The 24829-nt window shown below is 41.1% G+C and overlaps 3 protein-coding genes across 4 annotated transcripts in view; 2 read left to right on the forward strand and 1 right to left on the reverse strand.

Moving 5' to 3' along the window:
- Positions 1–969: 969 nt before the first annotated feature.
- LOC118423905 (solute carrier organic anion transporter family member 4A1-like) lies at positions 970–19809 on the reverse strand. Of its 2 annotated transcripts, none has more exons than XM_035832229.1 (13): positions 19571–19809; positions 16783–16867; positions 11946–12140; positions 10760–11038; positions 9062–9160; positions 8329–8431; positions 6997–7118; positions 6078–6338; positions 5433–5628; positions 4622–4781; positions 3976–4151; positions 2319–2383; positions 970–2125 (listed from the first exon to the last, which is right to left on the reverse strand). In XM_035832229.1, exons 1-13 carry the CDS (start codon positions 19604–19606, stop codon positions 1869–1871), a joined length of 2034 nt encoding a protein of 677 aa, XP_035688122.1. In that variant the 5' UTR covers positions 19607–19809; the 3' UTR covers positions 970–1868. The 2 variants fall into 2 exon arrangements, with proteins under 2 accessions (XP_035688122.1, XP_035688114.1); XM_035832221.1 differs by having other exon boundaries at positions 16783–16870.
- Positions 19810–21064: 1255 nt separating this feature from the next.
- LOC118430299 (CLK4-associating serine/arginine rich protein-like) overlaps positions 21065–24829 on the forward strand; it is a 52079-nt gene continuing 48314 nt past the window's right edge. Inside the window, exon 1 of the mRNA XM_035841055.1 lies at positions 21065–21085. The gene's annotated coding sequence lies outside the window, so the exon portion shown is untranslated. The remainder of the gene's footprint in view (positions 21086–24829) is intronic.
- LOC118430309 (RWD domain-containing protein 2A-like) lies at positions 21272–24497 on the forward strand. Its single transcript, XM_035841074.1, has 2 exons — positions 21272–21656; positions 22609–24497. Exons 1-2 carry the CDS (start codon positions 21459–21461, stop codon positions 23275–23277), a joined length of 867 nt encoding a protein of 288 aa, XP_035696967.1. The 5' UTR covers positions 21272–21458; the 3' UTR covers positions 23278–24497.

Consider the following 24829-nt stretch of genomic DNA (forward strand, 5'->3'; position numbering starts at 1 on the left):
GATTGTGTTCGCAAATATTAGCCTCTACCAGGCTCCAGCGACCTGGGAAGCATGTTAGAGGCTACGCAAATATAACCCAAGATCCCGTTGATAGATTTGTTTGAATTGAATTTTGCAACGTTGGTAGTTACTGAGGTCCCAACGAACCATGGAGATTTTGAGCACCGTTGCCGCCATGGCAGCATTTTCAGGTAATACATAATGAATGAATGAATTTATTGCTCAGCAATCACACAAGGTACAATGTATGGCAACTTGCCATACAAGCAATAACAACTAATAGCTATACAAACAATAGTACTAAGAGGCTACATACAAAACAATAATAAAATATTATCGATAACAGAAGTATTGACCGACACCCTCATCTTGAAAGTAGGCAGGCCTTTTAATCTCCCGTAATATTTCCCGTAAAGCGTAGTCAGCTGCAGTGCATCTAACGTTAGCGTAATGCGAACCTAAAAATCCTCCGTAAAGCGTAGTCTGGCCTCCCATTTTTTCGTAAGCCCAATGAGGTTATCTCTATATAACCGCCTTGGTAAGCCAAAGCGGAAACACGAGCATTGATCTGTTGTCATAAATTTTGGCTTAGTCAGAGAAGGTAAAGATTTTAATCTTTCTAAGGGAGCTACGATTTCCAGTACCATGCACTTCACATGGAGGATAACAATCCACGGCTGCCGCCACGGCTAGCTGCAAAAACGCTATGCGACTACTTTGTCTACATTTTTTGGGGCGACGCCTCTGGGGCTAGCATTCCCGGAAGTCTACTGGAATTTTTCCGCGCCTAGTTGCATCATCCCCTTGGAGGGCAATAAGTCGGGAATGGGTTGACGGATCGTCATGATATTTGGATTCGGAGATGCATATTCTGTGATGTTTTGTGCGTTTTTCTAAAGATTATGTTCTTTACCCATATGTATTGGACCGTGACCAAATACTAGTAAAAGAAAAAGATGATACTGCATGTACCTTATTCCATTTATTTGTTTATTCACATGTATACCAAGGTTTACAAACATCACATTGCAAAATACTGGAAGCAAAAATAACAAAGCTTAAGGATATGATAACGCTAGCGTTGTAGTTGTAAAGACTCACTACATACATAATAAAAAAAATTACAAAAAACGAATCAAACGAAAAACGAATCGCACGCTTCGACATATGAAGGCAAATAAGAGCCCGAGTCGAATCTATGAGGTGAAGTGAAAGTTTAAGTAAGAAGTTATCAAAATGGATTTAACTGAAATATGGAAAACAAACAAACCGAGTGGGAGTAGTGCTTGGGTGTTCTAAGAAACTGAATAAATGAATAATATCAACCGAGTCACCATTGGACAGCCCTTGTGATATTGAAGTTCCAGCAGGTTAGTCGAAACGTTGGAAAGATTATAATGATGATCGATAATACGGTTACTTACACTCGTCCATCGCGGGATTTTCAGAGGGTTGCGCGTATTTTTCACCTGAATGCTGTCCCTGTCACATATAAGCGATACTTTGTGCCTTGTGAAATTGTTGTGCAATAAAGTTATTATCATAAGCGAGGCTCGGGCGATCGCCGCAGAATCGACGTCCGATTGATTTTCGCCAAATGTGACGGGTATAAGAATGCCCTTAATTCGCTGTGGTAAACCTGTCGTATGGCAACTGTGACCAATGTGACAATACTGTCATTCACTAGCCTGCATGGTTCCAACATGTCGAGTTAAGCCAGGCTTTCATACTCCCTTCTCACCAAACTAGTCTAGAGATGCTGACATTAAAACCGTCTGTAATTTGCACGGGTACCCTGTCAGATTCTTATCGAGGGCCATGATTGGTCCTTCTGGATGGTTATTGATCACCCTCACCTCACAGACACATTACATTTCTTCGTCATTTCCTTCGAGCTCTTTTTCAACCTCGTAGGCTTCCATATTCCTGCGATTCCAGAAAAACATTGCAAGGCAAGCACAGAAGACGGACCAAGAGGCTAGAACGGTCTTTAGGATGGCCATGTAAGTGCTGAGTAAGGCGTTGTCATAGAGAAGACACGCCCCTCTTTTGTCACAGTTCCGGTCCCACAGCAGACACGCCTTGTCCACCAGAGCACCGTAGACAAGTGGAGCCGGAACAGAGCCTACATGGGGTAGAAAAAAGTATGTGCATATCAATCAATTTGAAATATCTTTGGAGAAAAATACGTCAAAGCAGGTACTAGTAAAACAGTAATGCCAAGTTTCATTCCCTGTCGTCCATTGGAAATAAGTCACGAAAACCTTTACAATTAACATTCAAAATATTAACGATGACACAGACGAGAGGACACCTACCGAGCAGTACTCGAATGCTAGTGTCAATGCCGAGAGCAAATGATCGTTGATTCTGCTTAACACAGCTGGGGGAGAAAAACAAAGCATGAGTATTTAGGGAAATCCCCTTCAGCCGTCACTCAGAGGTGGCAGGCTTCGCCCGTATTACCAATATTGCCTTGCGAGTAGCATACGCAGGGACATCCAATGGCGAAACCACCTGTCTGGATGTACCCTGCTTTCTCAACCGTCACCCTAAGTTCCTGAACGCCCTGCTTATAAATATTGATGAGCTTAACCTTATATATGCGAGATCCCCTTTGAAAACTGAAAGGTCTATTCTCTGATTGGCTGACAGCTGGTTTGTGGCAACGCCCACAGGAACTAAAAGTGACGGTTGAGAAAGCAGGGCACATCCAGACAGGCGGTTTCACCGTTGGATGTCCCTGCGTAGGAGGATGTGCGAGTAGGTCAGAGACACATGACGTTCTAGCAAATAGACAGATGTGCCAAAACAACAGACTGTCGATGGAGTGAAAATGTGTCTATTCCGACATTGTTATCCTTGCAACTATACAAATTAGATACATTATGATACCGTTTTTCTGAATCCCCCACAAAATCATGTTGGCAAAGTCAGTAGTTAGTTAGCAGTATTGCAATACGGCTTCGCTACGGCTTGCATTTATTTTGGGTCAAGGACACTGGGTCACCCCTGTTCTTCTTGATTGGTTTAAGTTCATAGGTTTGATGTTTGAGGCTAACGCCTGAATCTCCCTCATACACGGCACCATCCGAAATGATGAATGCATGCAATCCCTGACAACATGTGCGAGATGTCGACTTCTATTACTGTATCATAATGGTCAAATTGCCGTTGACAAAAATATTTGAGGAGATTTTGTGTCCATGACGATGTGGTCTTCAAGAAATAACACCTGGTTCTGGTCATCTGGCCCCTTTGTTATCACATCATCATCATCATCGCGGGCTGCTTCCCCAGACCAAGTCCGCCCTCTCCTTCCAGACATCTCTCTCCCCCATAGCTTTCTTTATATCGTCGACCCGCAGCCCCACATCACGAGCAAGCTGGTCTATGTAGGTTAGGGTCTCATTGATGAGTTTCTTCTTCCCATAGACTTCTATGTTATAATTCGTGGTTTACACGGGCGCGTTCATAATGAAGTTACGTGAAATTTTAGCAGATTTATTCTATGTTGAGCACATTTACCCTTTATCGTGGGAAAAATTGCTAACGTCAAATAGATACCAGTGTTTTTTGTATAGCAATTACAAACTACGATTAGTCAATCCCCACAAAAGGCACCTTTTCGCTTCTAGTGTACAAGCGCACCACTCAGAACCTAGGACTGTATACCTCCGACCTAGCGCACGTCTGCAAAACTTTACCTACTAATTTCTTCAGTTACAAACAAGCTTTTACTAATCTGACTTTTGAGATCAGTTCAGCTGGCTAAAAGGGAATTTCTCACCGCTAAAAACACACGTCCATGCAGCCGTTTATTTTTTGGCTCGGATCTCTCAGTTTAGGTACATGTACCCACTCGTAGTAATACAAATGTACATCAATGAGACCTTAGTCGAGGTCGCTCAGGACAAGGAGGTTAAAAATCGTGATTTTTAACCTCCTTGCTCAGGATAACTATAAATACTTCACCTCAGCATGATAACCACTCTCGGAGCGTTATCCATGCCAATCCCCATCGCGAAGACAGCCAGGAGAAACATCGCCAACGGAAGCAGAGTACAGCCGTTGGAGCAGCGACCTGAAGTCGCCGAAAACCGCTCACCTCTCGTCTGGTTTCCGACATGGCAGTGACACGATGTGTATTGCTGCGTACAGGTGTTCAATAAATGTTAGCTCTCACATGCATGCAAAAATCGGGACGGGGATCCATCTTATCAAGTTTTGAGATGATAAAATGTCAATTTAGATTGTACTTTCGAATTGTGTCCGCTTAAAATCATTACTATTAATACAATGTTAAAATTATAAAGTACATGTAATTGACATGTATGATATCACAACAAACCATACAGACCTTATTAACCGAAAGACATACTCATATCGACAAGACAAGAGCCTTCCCAATTGCTTCATCGGAAACGGAAGAAAACAGAAGAATTTTGAAATATCACTTAAGTCTTCTTTCGAATAACTGCTGAGTGCCGACCGGCACATGACCTTACGGAAGTGTCATGTGACCAACGAGTCAAACACGGATGGCTGGAAGTCGGTATCGTCCCCCGTCCTAGTTGCAATTCGTCAAGAATAACGATCCCCTGAAGTAATGTCGACTGACCTGTTCCTGTGAGACGTTCCGACATCCCGCGAGACAAGGCGAGAAGTACTCCACACCGTTCTCTCCGCATACGGGGTTGTAAGCTGGCGGGCAGGGGCAGACCTGGTTACAGGGGGACTCCAACGCATCTACACCGACAATCGGGGTGCGGGGCATCGACCTATCACAACATTCAACAGGGCCATCGTCTCATTGCCATCCGTATCATTTAGAGTGGTCACGTACTTACAATTTCCCTATCCTAGTTTAGGTCCCACTCTGCTGAAGGCTCTGACTCAATAGCTTATATTTGCCCTTGGGACAAGTCATAAGAAATTGTAAAATACTTGCAGGGCTGTTGAGATTTTGAAGTTTCCCTTTCACACCCTTAATAGATGTGAAAAGACTGGTACATCACTGTCATGGGCCAAGTTTCGTTCCTCCTAAGCCAAGGGAAATAATTCTTCAAGGAGCAAACCGAATATCTTTTCACTAGCCTCTACCAGGCTCCGTGGATCGGTAGAATCATTATCTTCACGTGAGGAAACGTACTCTTCTGGCCGGCTAACTCCCCTAGCGTACTATAGACTCTATTTTTCCAATTTCTACAATTAGACCACCGATCCACGAAGCCTGGTAGAGGCTATCTTTTCACCATGTCCCACTAATATCTAGGCAGCTCGCTTTACGAGGACAAAAAGTTAAGTTACGACATGTACAGCGACAATGAACCTATAGCTTTGAGTATCATTACCCATGTGCAATTTCAGCTTCCAATTTATATACTGATTCGCCTTTCGTACAGCCCTGTTTAGACCAACAATGTCCTTACCCGTTCCCATACGGAATTGTCACTCCTGCCATGTTGGTGTTTGGGCAGCGAACGAGGAAGGCAACAGGCAGCGCGAACAAAAAGGCGGTTGCAATCGAAACAAGCTTCAGAGATCCGGTCACCCCCATCTTGTACTTCTTCATGATGACTCCTCCCATGACTGACCCAAGGATACCAGCTAGAACTATGCTTAAACCTTGAAGACATTCAGGGGAGAAATACATACATTTATTTATCTATTCATTCATTCATTTATTTATTTGTTCAGCTGTATACATGGATGCCCAACTCGCCATAGGCTATTGCTAAGGGCTAATCCTGGGAGAGAAAATACATGTTACATATAAAATCACTAACATTAGCTGGGAGACAACAATGGTTACAAATTTATTTATTCATTTACATCGAATATTACAATATGTACACATTTAAGATCACATAGTATGAGGTAGTACATGTACTGACATTAAGCAACAGAGAAATACATATTTACTACTAGTAAACAGCTAATGCGCTAACGCAGTTCTAACCTCTGATTGGCTCCTGAGAGAAGAAGTAGAAATCAAAAGAAAAAACCAGCAGAAACAATATGTTTTTTTTTTCTGCTACAGAAAAGTTTTTCCGGTGGAAAAAAAGACGTCCTACCTGTGACGATGGAAGCAGAGCCGGCCGTCATGGAGAATTGGTTTTCAACGTACTTGATGCCAAACGTGTTGAGACCAGTGATGCACATGTTGACAGAGATGCCCGTTAATACCGTGAACATGTATGTTGGATTTGTGCACAGGACCCAGACCTGCTTGAAGAAGTCGAGGACTCCTAGTAATCCTTTAGCCTTGCTCGCATCCTCTTCTCTCTCCTCTGGTACACTTTTGATCCCCTTTTCTATGGTTTCGGTCTCTTTGGCTACGTGTTTAGGGAAGATACGAGGGTTTTTCAGAAAGAGGGGTCCGTAACGCCGAATTTAAGCGACATACCATGTGACATAACTACAAACTATAAAGCCTTCTATCAATGTCCAACAAATTAGACTTTTTTTGTCGTGATTTTTGTGACTGTGTGCCATCGGGGCTCCCTCAGATGGGACACAGGCTGGTCATTTTCTTGCGAGCGTCGCCTTTTTGAACACCAGCAGTACTAGTAAGTAAGGGATTCTCCTTTAGGGAAACATGGACAATTCAGCTGCAACCAGAGATGTTCATTGCAAAGTTATAGAGCTCTCAGCCCTGCCTTTAATTTGAGACAAAAAGACCCACTTTTTATGGATAGAAGGTGTTGAAGTATGAGTTATGCCCGGTCTTGCTTCACAGTTACTACTAAACTAAGAATCACTTCTAACGAATAAACAATCCGCTCTCGAAAGAAATAACTCTTGGAGAAAAGTGGGCGGCGTCAGAGATGCATTCCTTGCGTATCGTGCTTTTTTAAATTAACTACTTTCTGCAACAAATCACGTGACGAGATCATTGAAAAGTGATCCTTAAAAACACTAAATGCTGGTTGACTTCAAGAATCGATTGCAAGATTTTCTTTCCATTCTATTTTGTTGGATAGTTTCTTTTACCTGATATTTTCTCAGGCAATCCCAGTATCCACGGAGCAGTCAAAACTACGGCTACGGCAAGTGGAGGAAACCCCAGCCACCAGGCACCCAGCCATCGTGCATCTTCTGATCCGTCTGAAGGGCTGGATTGAGCATTTTCATTACGTGCATCGTAAGGTCATATTCTGACTATAGTATGTGGTCAAATCGAGCGTGTGCTCATTTGCATATTCGTGACGACATAAATGCGACAGTAACCCACAAACATGGAGACAGCTATCTGCATCTCATTGAATGAGGCACAGGCGTTTGCAAAAATCCTAGAGATTTCTAACCCTCTGTCCAGAGTTAATTGAAGACGAATATCACTTTATGATTGTATGTCCTAAATATTCTGATATACGACATTCCCTGTACACAAGGCTGTCATCTTATACACAAGGATTTATCTCAATGGACCTGAAGTGCAAATTAAAGTACATTATGACATGTGACAATCCCTGCATGGCAGATATAGGAAATATATCAATGAAGGTTTGGATATTAGAAACTCCTCAACTGATTGTAAAAGCTTCCAATGATTATAAGAAGCTTATCCCATACTACAACTCCTGTATTAGTTAAGCTATAGAACTGTAGTTATGTAGATGCCATACTTTGTACCTCGTACAATTGTTGTGCAATAAAGTTATATATCTAAACTCTATAAACATCTATAGTGTGTAACGTTATAGCTGGCAGAAGAGAATGCCAGAAAAATACATGCAATTAAGGAGCAAACTCGGGCTGACAAACTATGGAACTCTGTCAATCACCAACTCCACACAGAATGACTTGCATCATCACACACCTAGGCATGCCCCTACTCTTTTTCGAAAGGTGTGGTGGGTTCTTTAGCGTGCTTGGGGTGTGACTCTTCTCAAATATGGGACCTCCATGTAACGTCCTATCCGAGGGACGTCTCTAGTCGAAGCTAGGTACATTGTACTTACTTTCACCTGAGTGAAGTCGTGCAAAGTCGTCACAAGATCGGTGACACGGCAGGATTCTCGGGCCTGAGCCCACGCAATCACAATCTCTATAAGTTATAACGCTAGATCACCTTTATCCGCGGGGTAACCTATATCCGTCATTTCTTCAAACAGGGTATCTCGGTATGTTAAGTCGACGGACGGTGCAATATTTTAAAGATACAATATTTTTATGCAGTTTGAAACCACCGTCCTTTGACTTGATTTTCCTAAAATACCATTTTTTATAACAACGGATAAAGGTTATCCCCGCGGATAAAGGTGAACTTGCGTTATATACGATATACAGTAGTAACAAGGGCATTGTGGAATGCATCCTTACGGAATACTCCCAGGTTTGTCGAAGTCGATATAAACCCTCAGAAGCTGACCAGTGACAATAAACCCTAATGCTCCGGCTGCTCCTTTGAAGGCATTAAGAATACCTGAAACCGAGAAGGGACAAAAATTGGTTCATATTTAAAACATACGGGAGCGTTAAACGTTTATTTAGAGTGTGTTTAGGTCAACATCTAGTAGTATATTCTCACATCTGCACCGGTGCACGTGGGGGTGTAGCCCAGGTCGGGCTCTGACGCCATACATTTGTCAGATGAGACTGTCGGATTGGGGGAGGGGTACCTGCCAGTGTTTTTGAACCAAAACATAGGTTCTCGTTATGCCGCTAAATGTCAGTTATACCACTTCCTTCCTGGTACCCCCCCCCCCCCACACACACACAAACTCACGAATTTACCGTCATGAACGGTAAGGAGAACCATCATGGCAACATCACTCAACGTTAAGGTGCGCTCCCACCGCACTTGTGTCAAGCTTGCGTCACTGCGTGGTTCGTTCACTGCGTCACTGTTTTGTTATTTTCTCCGATTTTTTATAATCTAGATAATGCGTAATACGCAAAAGTATGACTTAGAAGACCACAAAATACACAAAAAGAAAGACAATTCGTCATTTATCTCTGAAATTCGTTGAGTATCTTTCGAACCCCGGAGTGACGCAAGCTTGACACAAGTGCGGTGGGAGCGCACCTTTAGTGTTTACAGTGAACAACTCACCTAGATAAAACCCGCCCGAGCCCGCTGGTGCAGTGCTTTCGAGGATGTCACTTCCAAAGACGTAAATGGTCAGACCTCCGAGCGCGTTCAAGCACTGTGCTATGAGTACAATAATGACAAACGAAAAAACAATTATGCCTAGCCAGTGGTGAAGGTACCGTTATAGCTAAGGGCACAAATCGCCGTACGTGCAAATACGTGCTGTCTATGTGCAAAAACGTGGGCAATCTTTTGAGGTCCGTTAGTGGTAATACCCCCGTCACAATAGGCGAAAATCTACCGGAAGACTAGTCTACGAGCTCTAAATGACATTTTCGTGAGTAAGACGTCCGGTGTTCTCACGATCATCTTGCGATTTTTAGGGATCGCCGGCGATTTTCAGGGGTCGTACGACGGTCGCGGTGCAGCCAAACATGTTCTTAACATAAGCGACAAGTCGCAGGAGATCTCTGAGATCGTAGAGATCGTTACCGAGTCGCAGATCGTGCGTGTAATCCGTGCGTACCTTACAAGGGTATCGTTTGACATTCGATTGATAGTCGTGCGTCAATCCAGCACAGACCTGGTTATTAATCATCGAGCGCAAATCGGATGGCGAACGCCCGTCAGTCGGGCGACGTTCGGACGACGTTCGCCCGACGTCCGTTAGTTGACAAATATTGAATGTCTGGGAATGTGAGGGTAATTCTGAAATTGTGGCCCCTGTCGAAGTATGCAGGCTGCCTTTATGAAACAATTTCTTTTCATTCGTCATTTCTATTATGCCCGCGCATTCCGTTGGTTAAAATGATTACGACAACAAAAGAAACAACATTTATCGATATCTTGCCTTTCTGCGAGGAACGTTTTGTGTTACCTTGTCCGCGGGCAAGAGGTCATGGGAGGTTCATTATCATTGTTCACAGACGATCGCACGAGCCACGCTTATATGTGACGGGGACAGTCTTTGGGCGAAAAATACGCAAGACCATCCTAAAATCAGCCGACCTTCCTGCGATCGCAAAGTACGTCCGAAGATCGTATATAATGTGACGGGGATATAAGTACCGCCTCCTTACGAGCTCGTAGGGAATCCGACGAATTTGGTAGTACGCAGACACGCCGTAGAACTTTACGTGCAGACAAAACTTTGTGTGCCATTGGGCTGCGGATTGGCCTCCCCGTACGTGCCGTATGGGCGACGCGCCTGCCCTGTACAGCCTGAACATTTTCAGAAATACGTGGCGGACGTGGCCTTCCCAAAAAACGTACGGACAAATTGCACGTACGGCGGGTTGTGCCCTTAGCTTATCACGCATTTATAGAGCTTATCCTGATTTTTGTAAGAATTCCAAACATTCCCTGTTTGTTTATTTGTTTGTTTTTTCGTTTATTGGACATTCCATGTCAAAATGGATGGTAAGCTTGTATGGTGGCCTTGTCTACACTCGGCAAAATTATTGTGAATAAATCAACTTCTTGTGCCAATTCGAATCGACTCGAATTGATTTTCTCTGACTGTGAAAAGCCCGGTTCGGGATAGAATCGAGTTGATCCAATCTGGATTGGATCTGGTAAATCTGCCAGGAGATTAGTCCTCGGGAAGGACTGCCTCGGCTGCTTGGTCCTGTTTGGCTGCCGAACAGATTCTCTGTCGGACATGGCAAGGGTAAGTACAGAAGAGACTATAAAACGAAGAGAATGTGATTCAGGACTTACCAAAAAGAAAGACGAAAAGAAAGTCAGAGAGACCTCGTTCCTCCTTAACGCAGGCCGTGAAGGTGGTGTTAGATGCGGGGTCACACGTCACTCTCACCGCCTCGCCATAGTTGTGCGGCCCTACGATGAAATGTGGAAGACTGTACAGCAAATGCCCCAGTCCGAGCAAGAAGGTGCCCGCTGCTATCCCCTGGATTTTCCCTCGCCTGGTCTTGACAATGAAGGTGAGCAGGAGAGCTGCTACCGCGTGCGCCACATCGTAAATGGTTGACACGAGGCCTAGAACAAAGTTAAGTTTAACTTTAAGGTTTTGAATTGTTTCACGTCATTTTCTTCAAAGATTGATCATGGTAAGAAACTTCACACACGGAGGGAACTGTCCGTAGGGAAGAATCCTCCAAACAACCAAACCATGCCAAAGGGGAATTTTCTTGTATTGCTATGACCATGAATTAAAACCATGAACGTATTTGCAAAGTCACCTAAAAACGTTAACCAAGAATAGGACAAGGATCGCGGACCTGCGAACATTGACCGATCGCGATCTCTAAAACTCGCTCAATGATGGAGAGAACACTGCCGAAATGGTCATTTGGTGGTCTCGATCTCATACACGACGGCAGATTGATTTTGCTGCTGTGCACGTGACAGGTGCATGACGAAGGCAGCGTATAAGTTGCTCAATTTTGGCTAGTATGGAAATTTAGAACTATGGTATTAAGGCCACAGCAAATATTGTTTATGGATGACGCCAGAGCGACCATTGATCTTCGCCTGATCTAGAAAGAAAATTCCCCTCTGGAGTCAGTAAGCATGACTAGAAAGTAACAACATTGGATAATCGTGTGGTAGTAGCCTTGATTGACATTAGTGAGGAACATTTTGCCATGACTTGTAGCAGTGACTAGAGTTGTCAACTTTTAGGTGATACCAGTCTACCACACTAGTGTCACTTTGTACACCTCTTAAATATTGAATAAAAAGATTTGGTGGCTGTGATGTCGTGTTTTGCCGCTATAACTCTTGTTACAACGTTTATGTGGTTTATTCTGAAAATCTACATATCGTCTAAATATCAAGATATCTTGTTTTTATTCGCCCTCTCTCAATCCTTTTGTAGTCTGCAGAGGATGCCATCCATAAAATCTACCTGCAGTGCCTTAAGTCTATGAAATACGGATCTAACCTGACTTGGAGCTTGGAAGTTGATATCGTTTCTCGATTGTAGAGATGGTGGCTCCTATCATACCTCCATGCGTCATGTTCTCGGCCACGGTGCAAATAACCAAGAGGACCATCATTCCCTGGACGGTGCCAAAGAACTGAAAATAATCGGGCCTGAATTTTCCCCAACCGAACCTCTCCTGGTAGACAGTGTCATCTGACAAATAAGAAAGGCAGAGGAAGAACAACAACATCTATTATCTGACAAAGCGCTTTGATGAGATACAAACAATCGATTGTATAACGGTTTAGCAACATCAACTCTTATAATTCCCCCAGATATCTTAAGACCTAAATGCATTAATCTGCTATCCCTATGAAACATATGAGCTTGGCCTCTGGCCTCCAATAGCCTTATCATGTATTTGCAGCAGTATTTGATAGGCTGCCGATGATTTTGAATCGCAATGTTGTTCTGCAAATTTTGTATTTGTCAACCTGTCATGCTACGTCGTCATCAATTGTGTTATCATCTATGTACGTGGTATTTTAATGTCATCATCGAGGAAGAGTAAAGTAGATCATCTAGTCTAATGGCTTTAGAATAAACATTAACATCAACATTGACCGAAATATTTTTTTTTTATTATATAACTTTTTATTGATTTTTCAAACACAAGATACACATATCATACATAGAGCGATAATACTGAAAGTACATGTAGGACAGAAAAGATAAATAAAACCAGAAAACAATGAGGATAACTTATAGCAGTGTACACATTTGTATATAACAAGGAAATGGTAAACAGAAGTTGTATATATGTTATTCACTATTCACTGTTTTAACGATAAAGCTATTTTCCCCCATTTACCAAAGTGTTCTTTTATCTTATCCATCCTTTTTGCTATAATATATTCTAGCCTATGGAAGTATGACATATATGAAATAAAGGCTTGTAAATTAAGAGAGCGTTGACGGTTCTTGAAAATAAAGTGTTTGCCAAGAAGGATAATCATATTGGCAGAAACTGGGCAACGACAATTCAAATCACCAAAGATAACTTTAAACAGGTTCAGATTTAAATGTTCCCCCGTATTGATGAAAAACCAGTCTTCTACTTGCCTCCAGAAACGTGTAGCAATGAAAAAAGAGATGGAAGACTGTTTCTTCATCTTCATTACAATATTCACATAAGGGCGACTCCTTCAAACCCCAAGTGTATAAGGTCTTGTTCACGGTCAAGTATTTGAATAATAGTTTATGTTGAAACATGCAAACACTAGAGTCAATGGAAATTTTGTAAGGTAGGCTATAAACCTTTTGCCATGGTATTGGACAGTTGAAATAATCTTCCCACGTGTACTGTATCATGTCTGAAGTTTCACATAATCTGGCTTCATTCATGTAGAAAGCATATAAGCATTTATTAATATTTTTACTATGTAGCCAGGTTACATCTCTACAGGCAGGGATGCAAACACGTAGCTCTGAGGAGCCTTGTCTTAGAATATGTTTCCATTGAGGAGGAATAGCTGACAAAAGTTGATGATACTGATAAGCTGTACAGACATCTCCAAATTTGACTACAAAGCTGTCAAAAGACAAAACATTATTCTCAGCATCAATAATGTCATTTACAAAAAGTACTTTTTTATTGAAGAAGGCTGAGGAACAAAAGGGTCGCCTATTTATACAAATATGTGAATTCAAGCAAAGGAGTTGCTGTTTGACTTGTATGCTATTTTCTGGGGGGCGTAGTTGGTATTTCAACCAACTTTGTATAACTTGTCGAAAAAACAGACTGACTACTTTCTTAATCAAGATTTCGAAGTCATTCGTTTTAAGCTGTGCAAAAGGAAACGTACTGGTTCTAAGAACAGGACTAGAGGAGGACAATAATTTAGAACAAAACCAGTTTTCGTTTTTGTGCAGTTTTGGCACTAGAGCGGCCTTCAGTTTGAGATCGACAGCTCGCAGATTTTGAAGTTTTAATCCACCTTGATCATAATCATTATATATTGTCTTTCGCTTAACTCGCTCGGGTCCGTCACGCCATAAAAACTTGAAAATCTTTTTTTCATATTTGTCGAAAAAAGCTGACGATGGAGACGGGAGCGAACTTAATAAAAATATAAACTGTGAAACTATAAGTGTATTTACCAGAGTGACTTTCCCCATAAGTGATAGTCCTTTTTCTTTCCAGGGATTCAAAATTTTATCTATTTTCATATATTTTCGGTCAAAATTGATTGACACAATATCTTTAAAGTTTACAGGAATATGGATACCTAAAACTTCTGTAGGTCCATCTGTCCATCGTATGGGCAGAGGAGAGGGTAAATAGAAGTCTGTATATTTTAGGGAGCCAATGCGAAGTACAGCACACTTGTCAAAGTTAGGAACTAGACCAGATAGCAACGCAAAGAGATCTAAATCGCCGGTAAGGGCGTGCAGAGAGCCAAGTGTTGCAGCGAGTGGAAAGTTGGAGTCGTCTGCATATTGAGAGATTTTTGTTTCGATGCCATGAATATTTAAACCCTTTATTTCGTTGTTACTTCTGATTTTGATTGCTAGTATTTCAGCACCTAAAATAAAGAGATAAGGAGAAAGTGGGCAGCCCTGGCGAACTCCACGGGTGAGGGGGAATGATTCAGAGATATACCCATAGTTAATTACTTTACTAACAGCACTTTTATATAAAATCTTTATCCAATTCAGGAAGGATTCTCCAAATCCAAAAAATCTTAACACTTTGAGAATGAAGTCTTGTCTTATTTTATCAAAAGCTTTCTGGAAATCCGCAATAAAAATCAAGCCTGGCTTTTCGTTAAGATCATAATATTCTATGATTTCTAATATTTTTCGTATATTGTCACTTATATTACGTCCTTGTAAAAATCCTGTCTGATCGTATGAGACAAGGCTTGAGATTACATTTTTCATACGCAAGGCAATGCACTTTGATAAAATTCTGGTGTCACAATTTAACAATGTTATGGGTCGCCAGTTTTTCATACTAGTGGGGTTTTTATCTTGCCCAGTTGGGTCCTGTTTAAGAATTTGAGAAATGAGACCAATTTTTTGGGACTCAGACAGATGCCCCACCTGAAATGAGTAATTGAATGAGTCTAGCATTGGTTGTTTTAAGATGTTAAAAAAAGTCTTATAAAAATCAGTAGGGAGTCCGTCAAGACCTGGAGACTTTCCACTGGAAAAAGATTCGACAGCTAATTTCAATTCCTTTTCTGTTATCGGACCTTCACAACTGCTACATTGGCCAGATGATAAGATGGGGGCCGCTTTTGGAAAAAAGGGTAAGAATACATCACTGTCTAAAGACATGGGAGAATTTTCAAACGCATAAAGGTTAGCATAGAATTTTACTTGCTCCTGCAGAATGTTTTGAGGCTCCGTGAAGATCAATCCATCTGAATTCACAAGTGTCGTCATGTTTTTCCTTGCATGACCCCTACTAACTAAGTTCATGAAAAATTTAGTACATTTTTCCCCCTGCTCCATAAATTTGGCTCTTCTGTTTGCGATTAAATTATTAGCTTTTGCTTGGTAAATTAATTCTAGTGCATATTTTTTCCTTTGTAATTTATGAAAGGTGTCACTATCTGGGGATGCGTCTAATATTTTCTGCAGGCTGTCGATCTCACTGGTAAGGAGTGATTCAGACTTTTTACTTTGTTTCCGTTTCCAAGACGAATATCTAATTATCTGACCGCGCACGGCACACTTGAACGATTCCCATACCATGTGAGGATTGGCTGAGCCATTATTAAACAAAAAGAATTCTGAAATAAAGCTAGAGATCTCCTTAAAAAATGTTGGATCATCTAAAAGTTCTTGATTGAATTTCCAGAAGCCAGGCCCTCTTGGTATTTCAGACCGAAATATTAAAGCCGGTGCTATCGAGGCTTTCTCAAGAATGTCTCGTTCACATGGATATCTTTAATAAGTGTGTGTACATCAAGGATTACTAGTGTTGCATTTAGTATAGGTTTAATTTCTTCAAATTCACATTTTCTTATACGGTACCTGTTGGAATTTGGCAATGATTTAATACTGACGTATTCTATACTTATATTCAGTACTCTTTACTTATTCTATCTAAGAGAACTGAAAGTAGTCATCAGCTGGTTTAATTTTTGCGCTTTGATTTGCGCATGCGTGAGGTCAAAGGTTTTGGCTCATAGCCTGTAGATACGAGTATTTCTCGTCCAGACGTGTTTTCTTCACGTCTCAGGGACTTAAACGTTATCTTCGACAAAATGTACTATACCTAATCCAGTTGCTACATTTTCAGTGCAGTTATATAGGTGTTCAGCACCATTTTTTCTCACCAAAAAAAAACAACTAAAAAGGACACGTTTAAAACACGAGGACAAGATGAATGATAAGAACATCTCGGTATACTCATTAATCAGATAAAGACAAATCCGTAGAGCGAAAGGTTATTTCAATCTGTACTTCAATACTTTCGCTTCTACTAACTAGTTATCTATATATTTGTTATCACTTAGTTGTTATAGTCGTTGGTAGTTAGTCAATAGTTGCCTTGGTTATCAGTTATTACTTATTCTTAATCCTTTCTTATTACATTCATCAAGTGGTTGTAAATGAATCATTTACCTTCTACAATTGTTGTGCAATGAAGTTAGCCATTATCATTTTCTTGTCACTTTACTTGTTTTACTTGTTATGTAATCATTTTAGTTGCTGCATCTATTACTTAATTTACTGCCCTCATTCATTTGTTTCAACTATCGTAATCAGATAACTTACATTTTTCTTGAAACTTTACATTGTGTTTTTAACTCTTGCGACACAGATATACAATATAAAATACCTTGCTTCTCGGTAGCGACATCTGCTTTGGTGGAGTTGTTTTCCTGTAGGTCATGTTGGATGGCATGTCCAAGTTCATGATTCTCCTGCTGTAACAGGTCGAAATAAGAATTATGCAGCGAACCATCCAAAATGGACTTAGAGTAGGTTACAATAGTTATACAATGACAATGATCTTTATTGCATATTCCTGCCCAACATGGGCTAAATGCATTGGGTTAGATAACTTAAGTATATGTGAAAGAGGTTACATTCTATATCATCTAAAATCTACATAGTCTCTTCTCTCCTTTTAAAACTTGTGTAAACAAATTTACAGAGCTTTTCCAATACGTAGTACTGTACTTTTTAGTCGACATACTGTAGCTGATTTCATCCTTGCTTAAACACGCATATTCATGATCTAGTTGAAGTGTACTTATAAGAGATTTGCGCATCTCTGTGTATAGTGGGCATTCTAAAAGAAAATGTACTTCATTCTCTACATAAATATCGTTGCAAAATGTATACATTCTGTCGTTTGGAGGAGTCTGGTTGTGTCTACCAACTTTATTATACAAATGAAGCTGTTTATGTTGGCTATGAATAAAAACAGCGAGAGATACCGTCACTTCTACCGTCAATTCCGCCTAAGACGCCCAGTCAATTTAGAAGCATCTAACGTTACTAAGGCCCCGTTCATGATGGAAAAAATGAAACGGTTCTATCGGTTAGGCCTGGAAATCCGATAGCAAACGGCAGGAAACGGTTTGCATTTTGCGTTCACGATGCAAACTTGCAAACCGTTTCAGTTCCTTGAAAAGGCATGGTAATGCATGGTAATGCGACCTCTGACCCCTGAGGTTGTTGTGATCTTGCCCAAACTTGTACTTCTGTGTCAGATTATTGGTCTTTGGTCGAAATTGAACCAATGTCTTACTGAATTCGAAGCTGGGTTCTGTTATGACCTTGGAAATGCCGCTGGAAACATTGTGGTCCCGATATATGCCATGCTATGACATTTCAACTGGATCTCCTGACAAATTCCCCTTGTGATATCAGGACTGCTGGCTCCTCAGTCGACCAGGAGGCGGCCCGATAATAAAAAGGAATTTTACGATTGAAAACGCTGCCGAAACACCCGAATGACAGATTAGAAATTGTACTTTTCCCCGGTGGCGCCACCAAATATGAACGCACATGCCCGGATGTAAAACGGATCGCGCCGCTTTTGCGTTCATGATGCAAATTCGCAATTCCGGATAAGGAAGAAACAGTTTCAATACTACCTCGCGAGGAGGTTCCGAACAAACCGTTTCCTATCGCTTCAGATGACATTGGTTCAATTTCGATCAAAGACCAATAATCTGACACAGAAGTACAAGTTTGGGCAAGATCACAAACAACCTCAGGGGTCAGAGGTCGCATTACCATGCATTACCATGCCTTTTCAAGGAACTGAAACGGTTTGCAAGTTTGCATCGAGAACGCAAAATGCAAACCGTTTCCTGTCGTTTGCTGTCGGATTTCCAGACCTAACCGATAGAACCGTTTCATTTTTTGCATCATGAACGGGGCCTAATGTATACACAGTATGAGAAATATCCTTGTATGAACATTTCTTATCCTGGTGTTCGAGATAATCTGATTGATAACAAAAGTTCAATGTGGCCGCCTCAGGGTTGGGGGAGCCGGTGGAATAAGGGGAATCGTTGCCAACAAAAAATGTAAACAATACGGTAACAGCCAGGACCAGGCTAACTTAGAACCGACCACATCTATGAGTCAAAGTCTAATTGATGTATTACTCCCCAAAGAGACCCGAGACGCGTGCTTTGAGCGGTGAGAAATTTCATTTTAGCCAGCCGAACTGATCTCAAAAGTTAGAATGGTCAAAGCTTGTTTGTAACTGAAGAAATTAGCCGGTAAAGTTTGGCAGCCGCGCGCCAGGTCGGAGGCACACAATCCTGGGTTCTGAGTGGTGCGGTTGTACATTAACAGCGAAAAAGTGCCTCTTGTGGGGATTGACTAACTGTAGTTTGTAATTGCTATAAACAAATATAGGGTAGATGTACTCAACATAGAATGAAAAATATGCTAATATTCGCAGTAGCTTCATTATGAACGCGCCCATGTTAAACACGTATTATAGCATAGAAGTCTATGGGAAGAAAAAAACTCATCCATCAGACCTTATATAAAAGAGCAAACGTCCATCCTGGTGTGAGTGGATCAAATAAATCTGTGAAGACATGCAGTTTGTACTATACGTACGTACAAACCTAGGAAGGCACATCAGTTCTACTTGAGGGAACTTGATGTTATGTTGATACGTTTCATTGGTAATAATAACATAGTTGCAACTGGGTGTACTTTTTTTTTCTGGGTGACCTACATGTAGTTTATGCAACGTGCAATTTGACAATAAGTCCTTTGTGTCTGAGCGGCAAATTGTCATACGAATCACATACCAACTGCCCTAATTTGATCAAAATATATATATAAATCTACTAAAGCCTTTGTCCATCTTTGCATAATAATCTATTCATAACCCCAGATCTTTAATTCAGCCAGGAATCTAAAACACTTCCTATTGTAGGATTTTGGCACCAAAACACAACATGTTCCCTACTACCTCCATTTATAATGACTTCTAAAACATATTTTTTCAACATATCACTTGTTAATATACGACCAAGAGATCACCAGTACAATATGTGTTGAACTATTCTTCGGACCGAAGCCGGTGTGTTACAACGGGTGGTTGTACCGGCTGTGCGGTTACAGGTACACCCGATGTACGTACGTACCTCCCGTCTGGTGTTATGAAATCCTGGGTTGTCCATGGCGAACAGCAAGATTTTTCTGCAACTCTTTGTTGAGCCTTCGGACTGTTGGTGACGCTATTCAAAACGGTATACTATCAGCTGCAGTTTGATATGGCAGTGGTTGGAATCCAGAATTTGTTGAACCAATGCGAGACAATCTTGGAGAACGTGTGACTGCAGACGTGCTTGAGCAACTTGTGAGGTAGTAAGATGACAAGACAACTGCGCCCAAGGCTATCACATAGTGCAGAAACTGCTGGCCCTCTTCTTGGAAGACCGTCGTTTGGGTTAGAAACAGGTTGTACAGTACAATAACATGCGACCTCGGGCCCAGTACATACTGGTTTCCGGGTCGTTGTATATGCAGAACTGTGGTGAAAAATCACTATAAAATGACGAAAATGCCTCAAAATGAGATTTACAACGAAGTATTTTCCTTTATGATGATGAATCATATGTTACATGTGATATAAATAACCTTGAAAGACTTCAAAAGTAATTATAAAAGAAATGACCCAAATGAACGGACACGAACCATACGTACACCGGATTTGACTCGACGATTATGTGCTTGTACCATGCATAGTAATGATCGATGTATGTCTGTATGTTTATTGAACAATTTTCAAATTTCTCAAATGGAAAAGTATGATATTTCATACGAATTTTGGTGACGCGGAGTATTTTCACTGTCGGCGGATGGCTTGCCAAACTATTGATCTATCCTATTTGTGAAAGATAAGAAAAAAACATGGTTCATGGGTCCGACTGCGTGCAAGTTTGGTGTTCTATCTGCGGTAGCCTACCAGCGATGATTACATTGCTTCTAATGCAAACTCAAAAGCAAACATTTTCTTTATCATCCACCATGTTTCTTTTTCAACGTTATACGATAATCTGTTTCCCGGCCCACATCTGTAGGTTTATGAATCGATAAACCAGTTATTTATTTAGTGTTTTCAAGTATAGAATTCTGACCTTCTTCCCATCAAATAAATCAAAAGACATTTCTAAGTTAGTCTGAAAACGGATAACGTTACAACTTAGGTTTTATGGTACTGTTCTAACTGAATCAAAAATCGCTGTATGATAAGAAATGTATCCAAAATAGTTTTTCGGAAATAAAAGGACGTTTACTTTTGATACTTGGTGCAAAATAGAAGGCATAATCTGGATGCTACCTATCGCGGCCTTAAAGTTACACAGAGCTAACTAACCACAAGAAGTGGACCAAGTGCAAGGACGGTCAAGACTGTAGTGTAAAACTGTGGTTGGTATTTTGGCACCTGTTTCATCACTTTGCAGTTTTTTTTCTATGATCTTCTATTTGCTTTTGGACAGACGATGACAATGTGGCGCTACACTCAAGTTTTGTAATTTATATCAACAGTGCCACATACACGGTACAGACAGTGAGAAACCTTTCCCAAGGGCACAACGTCGGGGGTACGACCGCCGGGGGAACATCCTCATAGTCAGCGGCTAAGATGTGCAAAGGTAAGGTGAGACAGGTCGTAATATAACCCAATGGATCTATTTTGTGTCCAAAATGCAACCGCTTCAGGAAAAAAAAATTCAAAAGATATCGCATGTCCCAAAAATTGAGCGGTCCCTCTCAATTTAAATATACCGCGCGCGCGCGCGACTTCCGGGTACCCGTCATGCCAAATTCTTAGTGACCTCTGACCTCTGCTGGAACAGCTGGGGAAAGTTTTTCGGAATGCGTTTTCACGCTGTCTTCTCGAGACAACAACAGCAAGTCCAAAGATATATAAGCGTACTAGTAACCCTGTCTGTATTTGCCGCTACCTACCGGATATACAGATACAGCGCAAATGCTTTCTTGGACATGTTAACTTAAAGCGACTCGATGGCCGATCTCACATCAGCACTCGAGTTGCAGCTGTCGGAGATCGAACTACTGACCAGTATGTTCCCCGGACAGGGAGAGCTGGTCCTAGATGACCCCGCCTCCCTAGCGGATGTCCGGCAGTACGTGGACGGACAGACGGATGCACCGCCGGCAGCACGACTGGAGTTCACGGTCAACCTTAAGGAACCGCAACAGGTAACGTAGAGTACAAGGTCCACTGGGTTGGACAAAGGCAGCGCTTGCTTCTATTAAAAGTAAGTTTTAAAGCACATGTGACCATGTACCGCCAGACTGAAGCGGTTAGAGAGACAACAAGTGAACAACAACAACAACAACAACAACAACAACAGCAGTATTATATTCATGATTTTATTATATAAAATCATAATCTATATTAATTTGATTGCTGTGGATAACATCCTCTTGGCACTCCAAAACCAAGGAGCTTTTATCAAAGTTGATAAAAGCTCCTTGGCAAAACTGATGAGAGCATGTAAAAACAAATAAAACTTGAGCACAGCCTTGGTCAGGAACTGGCTTTGCAAAAAATGACTGAACAGTCATTTTCTTCTTTCACCCTCTGCTTCTTTGACTTTGGAAGACTTGGCTCATTGGTGTCCATGTTTCGATATCCTCTTTTTAAAAAAAAATTTTGAGCATATATTTGTGCAAATCATGAGGTTTCTTCATACGATATAATAACCAAGGAGGTTAAATATAGACAACGCAGCCTTTTTTGACATGGACGAAAATTGATGTCATCCATATAATCAAGATAATTTGGAATTACTCAAGCTAAACAATAAGTAATGAGCATGCTAGCTTTTGGGTTCAATTGGAAAAGTGAGGTTTTTCATAGTATCATGATAGTATGTGGAGTAAAGGCAACAAGCAAGATATGGCAGACAGAACCACCTTGGTCATGGTAATACAAATTCTAAAGTTACAGAAAAAACAAATATTGAACAGCAAAAGCTCTTTATTCATTACAAAAGTTGTACATTGAAAACAAACCTTTTTCTTTAAAAATGAATTATGATTTTCTATTTATTTTGCAGATTGTTCATAACTGTGCATCATAAGAAGAAAGACTTGCACGAAGCTTTTCAACCTGCTTGCACTAAGTTTTTCTTTTTCAATGTTTCAGGTCTCCATCCAGTGCTCCTTTCCTCATGAGTATCCTGAAGCACTGCCTGACATCAGTGTCTGGACTTCCTCTATGACTCGTCAGAGCCAGTCTCAACTCAACCTGGAGCTGTCACAGTACCTACAGTCCCTTCCCCGCGGAGAGCTCTGCGTAAACTCAGCCCTGGAGTGGGTACAGGATAACGCATCCAGGTTTCTCGAATCAGCTAGCCCCTCGAAAGGGACGAGTCCAGCCAACGTTGCGTCTCGGACATTTGCCCGATACTGGATCTACAGCCACCACATACAGAGCAAGTTCAAAAGGAGGGACCTGAACGAATGGGCAGGTAAACTGGGAGTAACTGGATTCTACCTCCCCGGCAAACCTGGAATCATCTGTGTGGAGGGAGGGAGGGAACGATGCGAAGAGTACTGGAAATGGGTTCGGGAACTGAATTGGAAGAAGATTTCCTTGCGCCACCACGAAGAAACGGAGGTGGCGGAGGGACAGACCGTAGACAGCCTTCGAAAGTTCCAGGGATTTGGGGAGAAAGTTTTTGGTGCCCATAACTTTCATGGTAGAAACTTCCACATGGACCTAGGGGAATTCTATCAGTTCTTGAAGGAACACCAATGTGAGACCATCTATGCCATTCTTTTTGGTGTTGAAGGCAAGAGTACAGACAGTTGATGGAATTACATTAGACCTTAGAATAACCTACAAAAATACTTACATACCAGCGTTGGCCAGTGTGCAGAAAAAGGAATAATTTAGTGCCATTATAGATGTCTTTGAATCATTGATCTCCAAACAGATAAGGACAGTATAAAAAAAAGACAAAATTGTTTCGTCGCTCAGGCTCCCTTTTACACAAACAGGTTGGAATGAGGAGCTTTAGAAATGTGCTGATTTTGCCTTTGTATATCTGCTTGGAGAGTAGATTATCCTCATGAATTCGGGTGAGTTTCCTGGGCTAATAAGGACTCCACACCAGTGCCATACCATGGAAATGATGACATGACTTAAAATTTTGACAGCTACATACGTGTACATGTTTTTTTTGGTGACATGAATACGTGTTCCTGTGTCAAAGTGTCTAAATTTTGATACTAGTAGTGAATCTGAAGAATGATTTTGTACAGCCTTTTCTAGACTTATCATAATTAAGAGAACAAAGCCTGTGTCAACATCATTAGATGATAAGGTTATAGACCTCTGAGAATGATGTAATCATAATTCACAAAAGTGATAAAAGACGGGAAATACATGTATCATCATAATTAGAGATCGGCGACCTCATACCTCCATGAAATATTTAGCGCTTTTGCAAATTTTGTGCAAATGACTAAACATTTACATGATTTATGTATGGTGATGTTCATCATTGACTAACAGTACATGTCACAAGTATAAAATTACCATCATAAATATTTAACGTTAAGTGGTTTTGAATTTTTTGCATATATTATACTAATTATTTCCTCATTTGCATAAATTTGTATCTGGTACCTGCCCATGTTCCACCTATCATAATTTACATGTCTTACATTGATTGAAGTCCATTTATTGAAAACAATCAAATTATGCAATTTCCTCACTGATTATGCATATAAGTCCTCATTTGCTTAACATGTATATTTTTATGAACATCTTTGCCTAAGCTATCTGCATGCCTTAAGTGATGGAAATCCCTTGTTCCTTTCTGCATTTGTTCTCTTTGGAATGTCTTGCACTTATCCTCTTTGGAATGACAAAAATGCCTGTGCAGTTTCCAAATTAAATGTTAGGGGGGCTCAAACTTGCCCGATTTTGTTATGACCCTGAAAGCTATCTGACACCCAAATGTCAAACCGTATCATGTCCAGGACTAGAGATATATTGAAAAAACTGTATAAAGAGACTCTTTTTACGCAACCATTGCTTTATTCTCACCGACGTTTTGGTGTCTGTCAGTTGTAGACTAAATGTCGCAGCTCATACATGGTATCTGATATATAGTCTGTCTTTACAGTATCTTGCAGTTTGTCCTTTGGATGTACCAGTAGGTTTCTCAGTGTGGTTTTCAGCTTGACTGCTGTAGTGATGTTGTGTTTCCTGAATATTCTCTCAAGAGGTTCAGTGATGACTTTGATGTATGGTAGGTCACCATAGCCTCCATAGCAGGCTCTCTGGGGCCTTTTTTGGGCTCATAATACACTTTTGCTGGCCATTTCTATTTTTACTCGATCGCTGATTGCTGGCC

This window comes from Branchiostoma floridae, chromosome 1, assembly GCF_000003815.2.
Source record: "Branchiostoma floridae strain S238N-H82 chromosome 1, Bfl_VNyyK, whole genome shotgun sequence".
NCBI classification, from domain to species: Eukaryota; Metazoa; Chordata; class Leptocardii; order Amphioxiformes; family Branchiostomatidae; genus Branchiostoma; species Branchiostoma floridae.

What these genes read in the sequence shown, in the direction of transcription:
- LOC118423905 (XM_035832221.1), bottom strand. Translation starts at nt 19,606, where the DNA reads ATGGACAACCCAGGATTTCATAACACCAGACGGGAG. An exon ending in TGTCGCTACCGAGAAGCAAG is followed by an intron (nt 12,141 to 16,782) that starts GTATTTTATATT and finishes CTTATTTGTCAG; the next exon opens with ATGACACTGTCTACCAGGAG. An exon ending in ATTGCCTGAGAAAATATCAG is followed by an intron (nt 6,339 to 6,996) that starts GTAAAAGAAACT and finishes CTAAACACGTAG; the next exon opens with CCAAAGAGACCGAAACCATA.
- LOC118430309 (XM_035841074.1), top strand. Translation starts at nt 21,459, where the DNA reads ATGGCCGATCTCACATCAGCACTCGAGTTGCAGCTGTCGGAGATCGAA. An exon ending in ACCTTAAGGAACCGCAACAG is followed by an intron (nt 21,657 to 22,608) that starts GTAACGTAGAGT and finishes TCAATGTTTCAG; the next exon opens with GTCTCCATCCAGTGCTCCTT.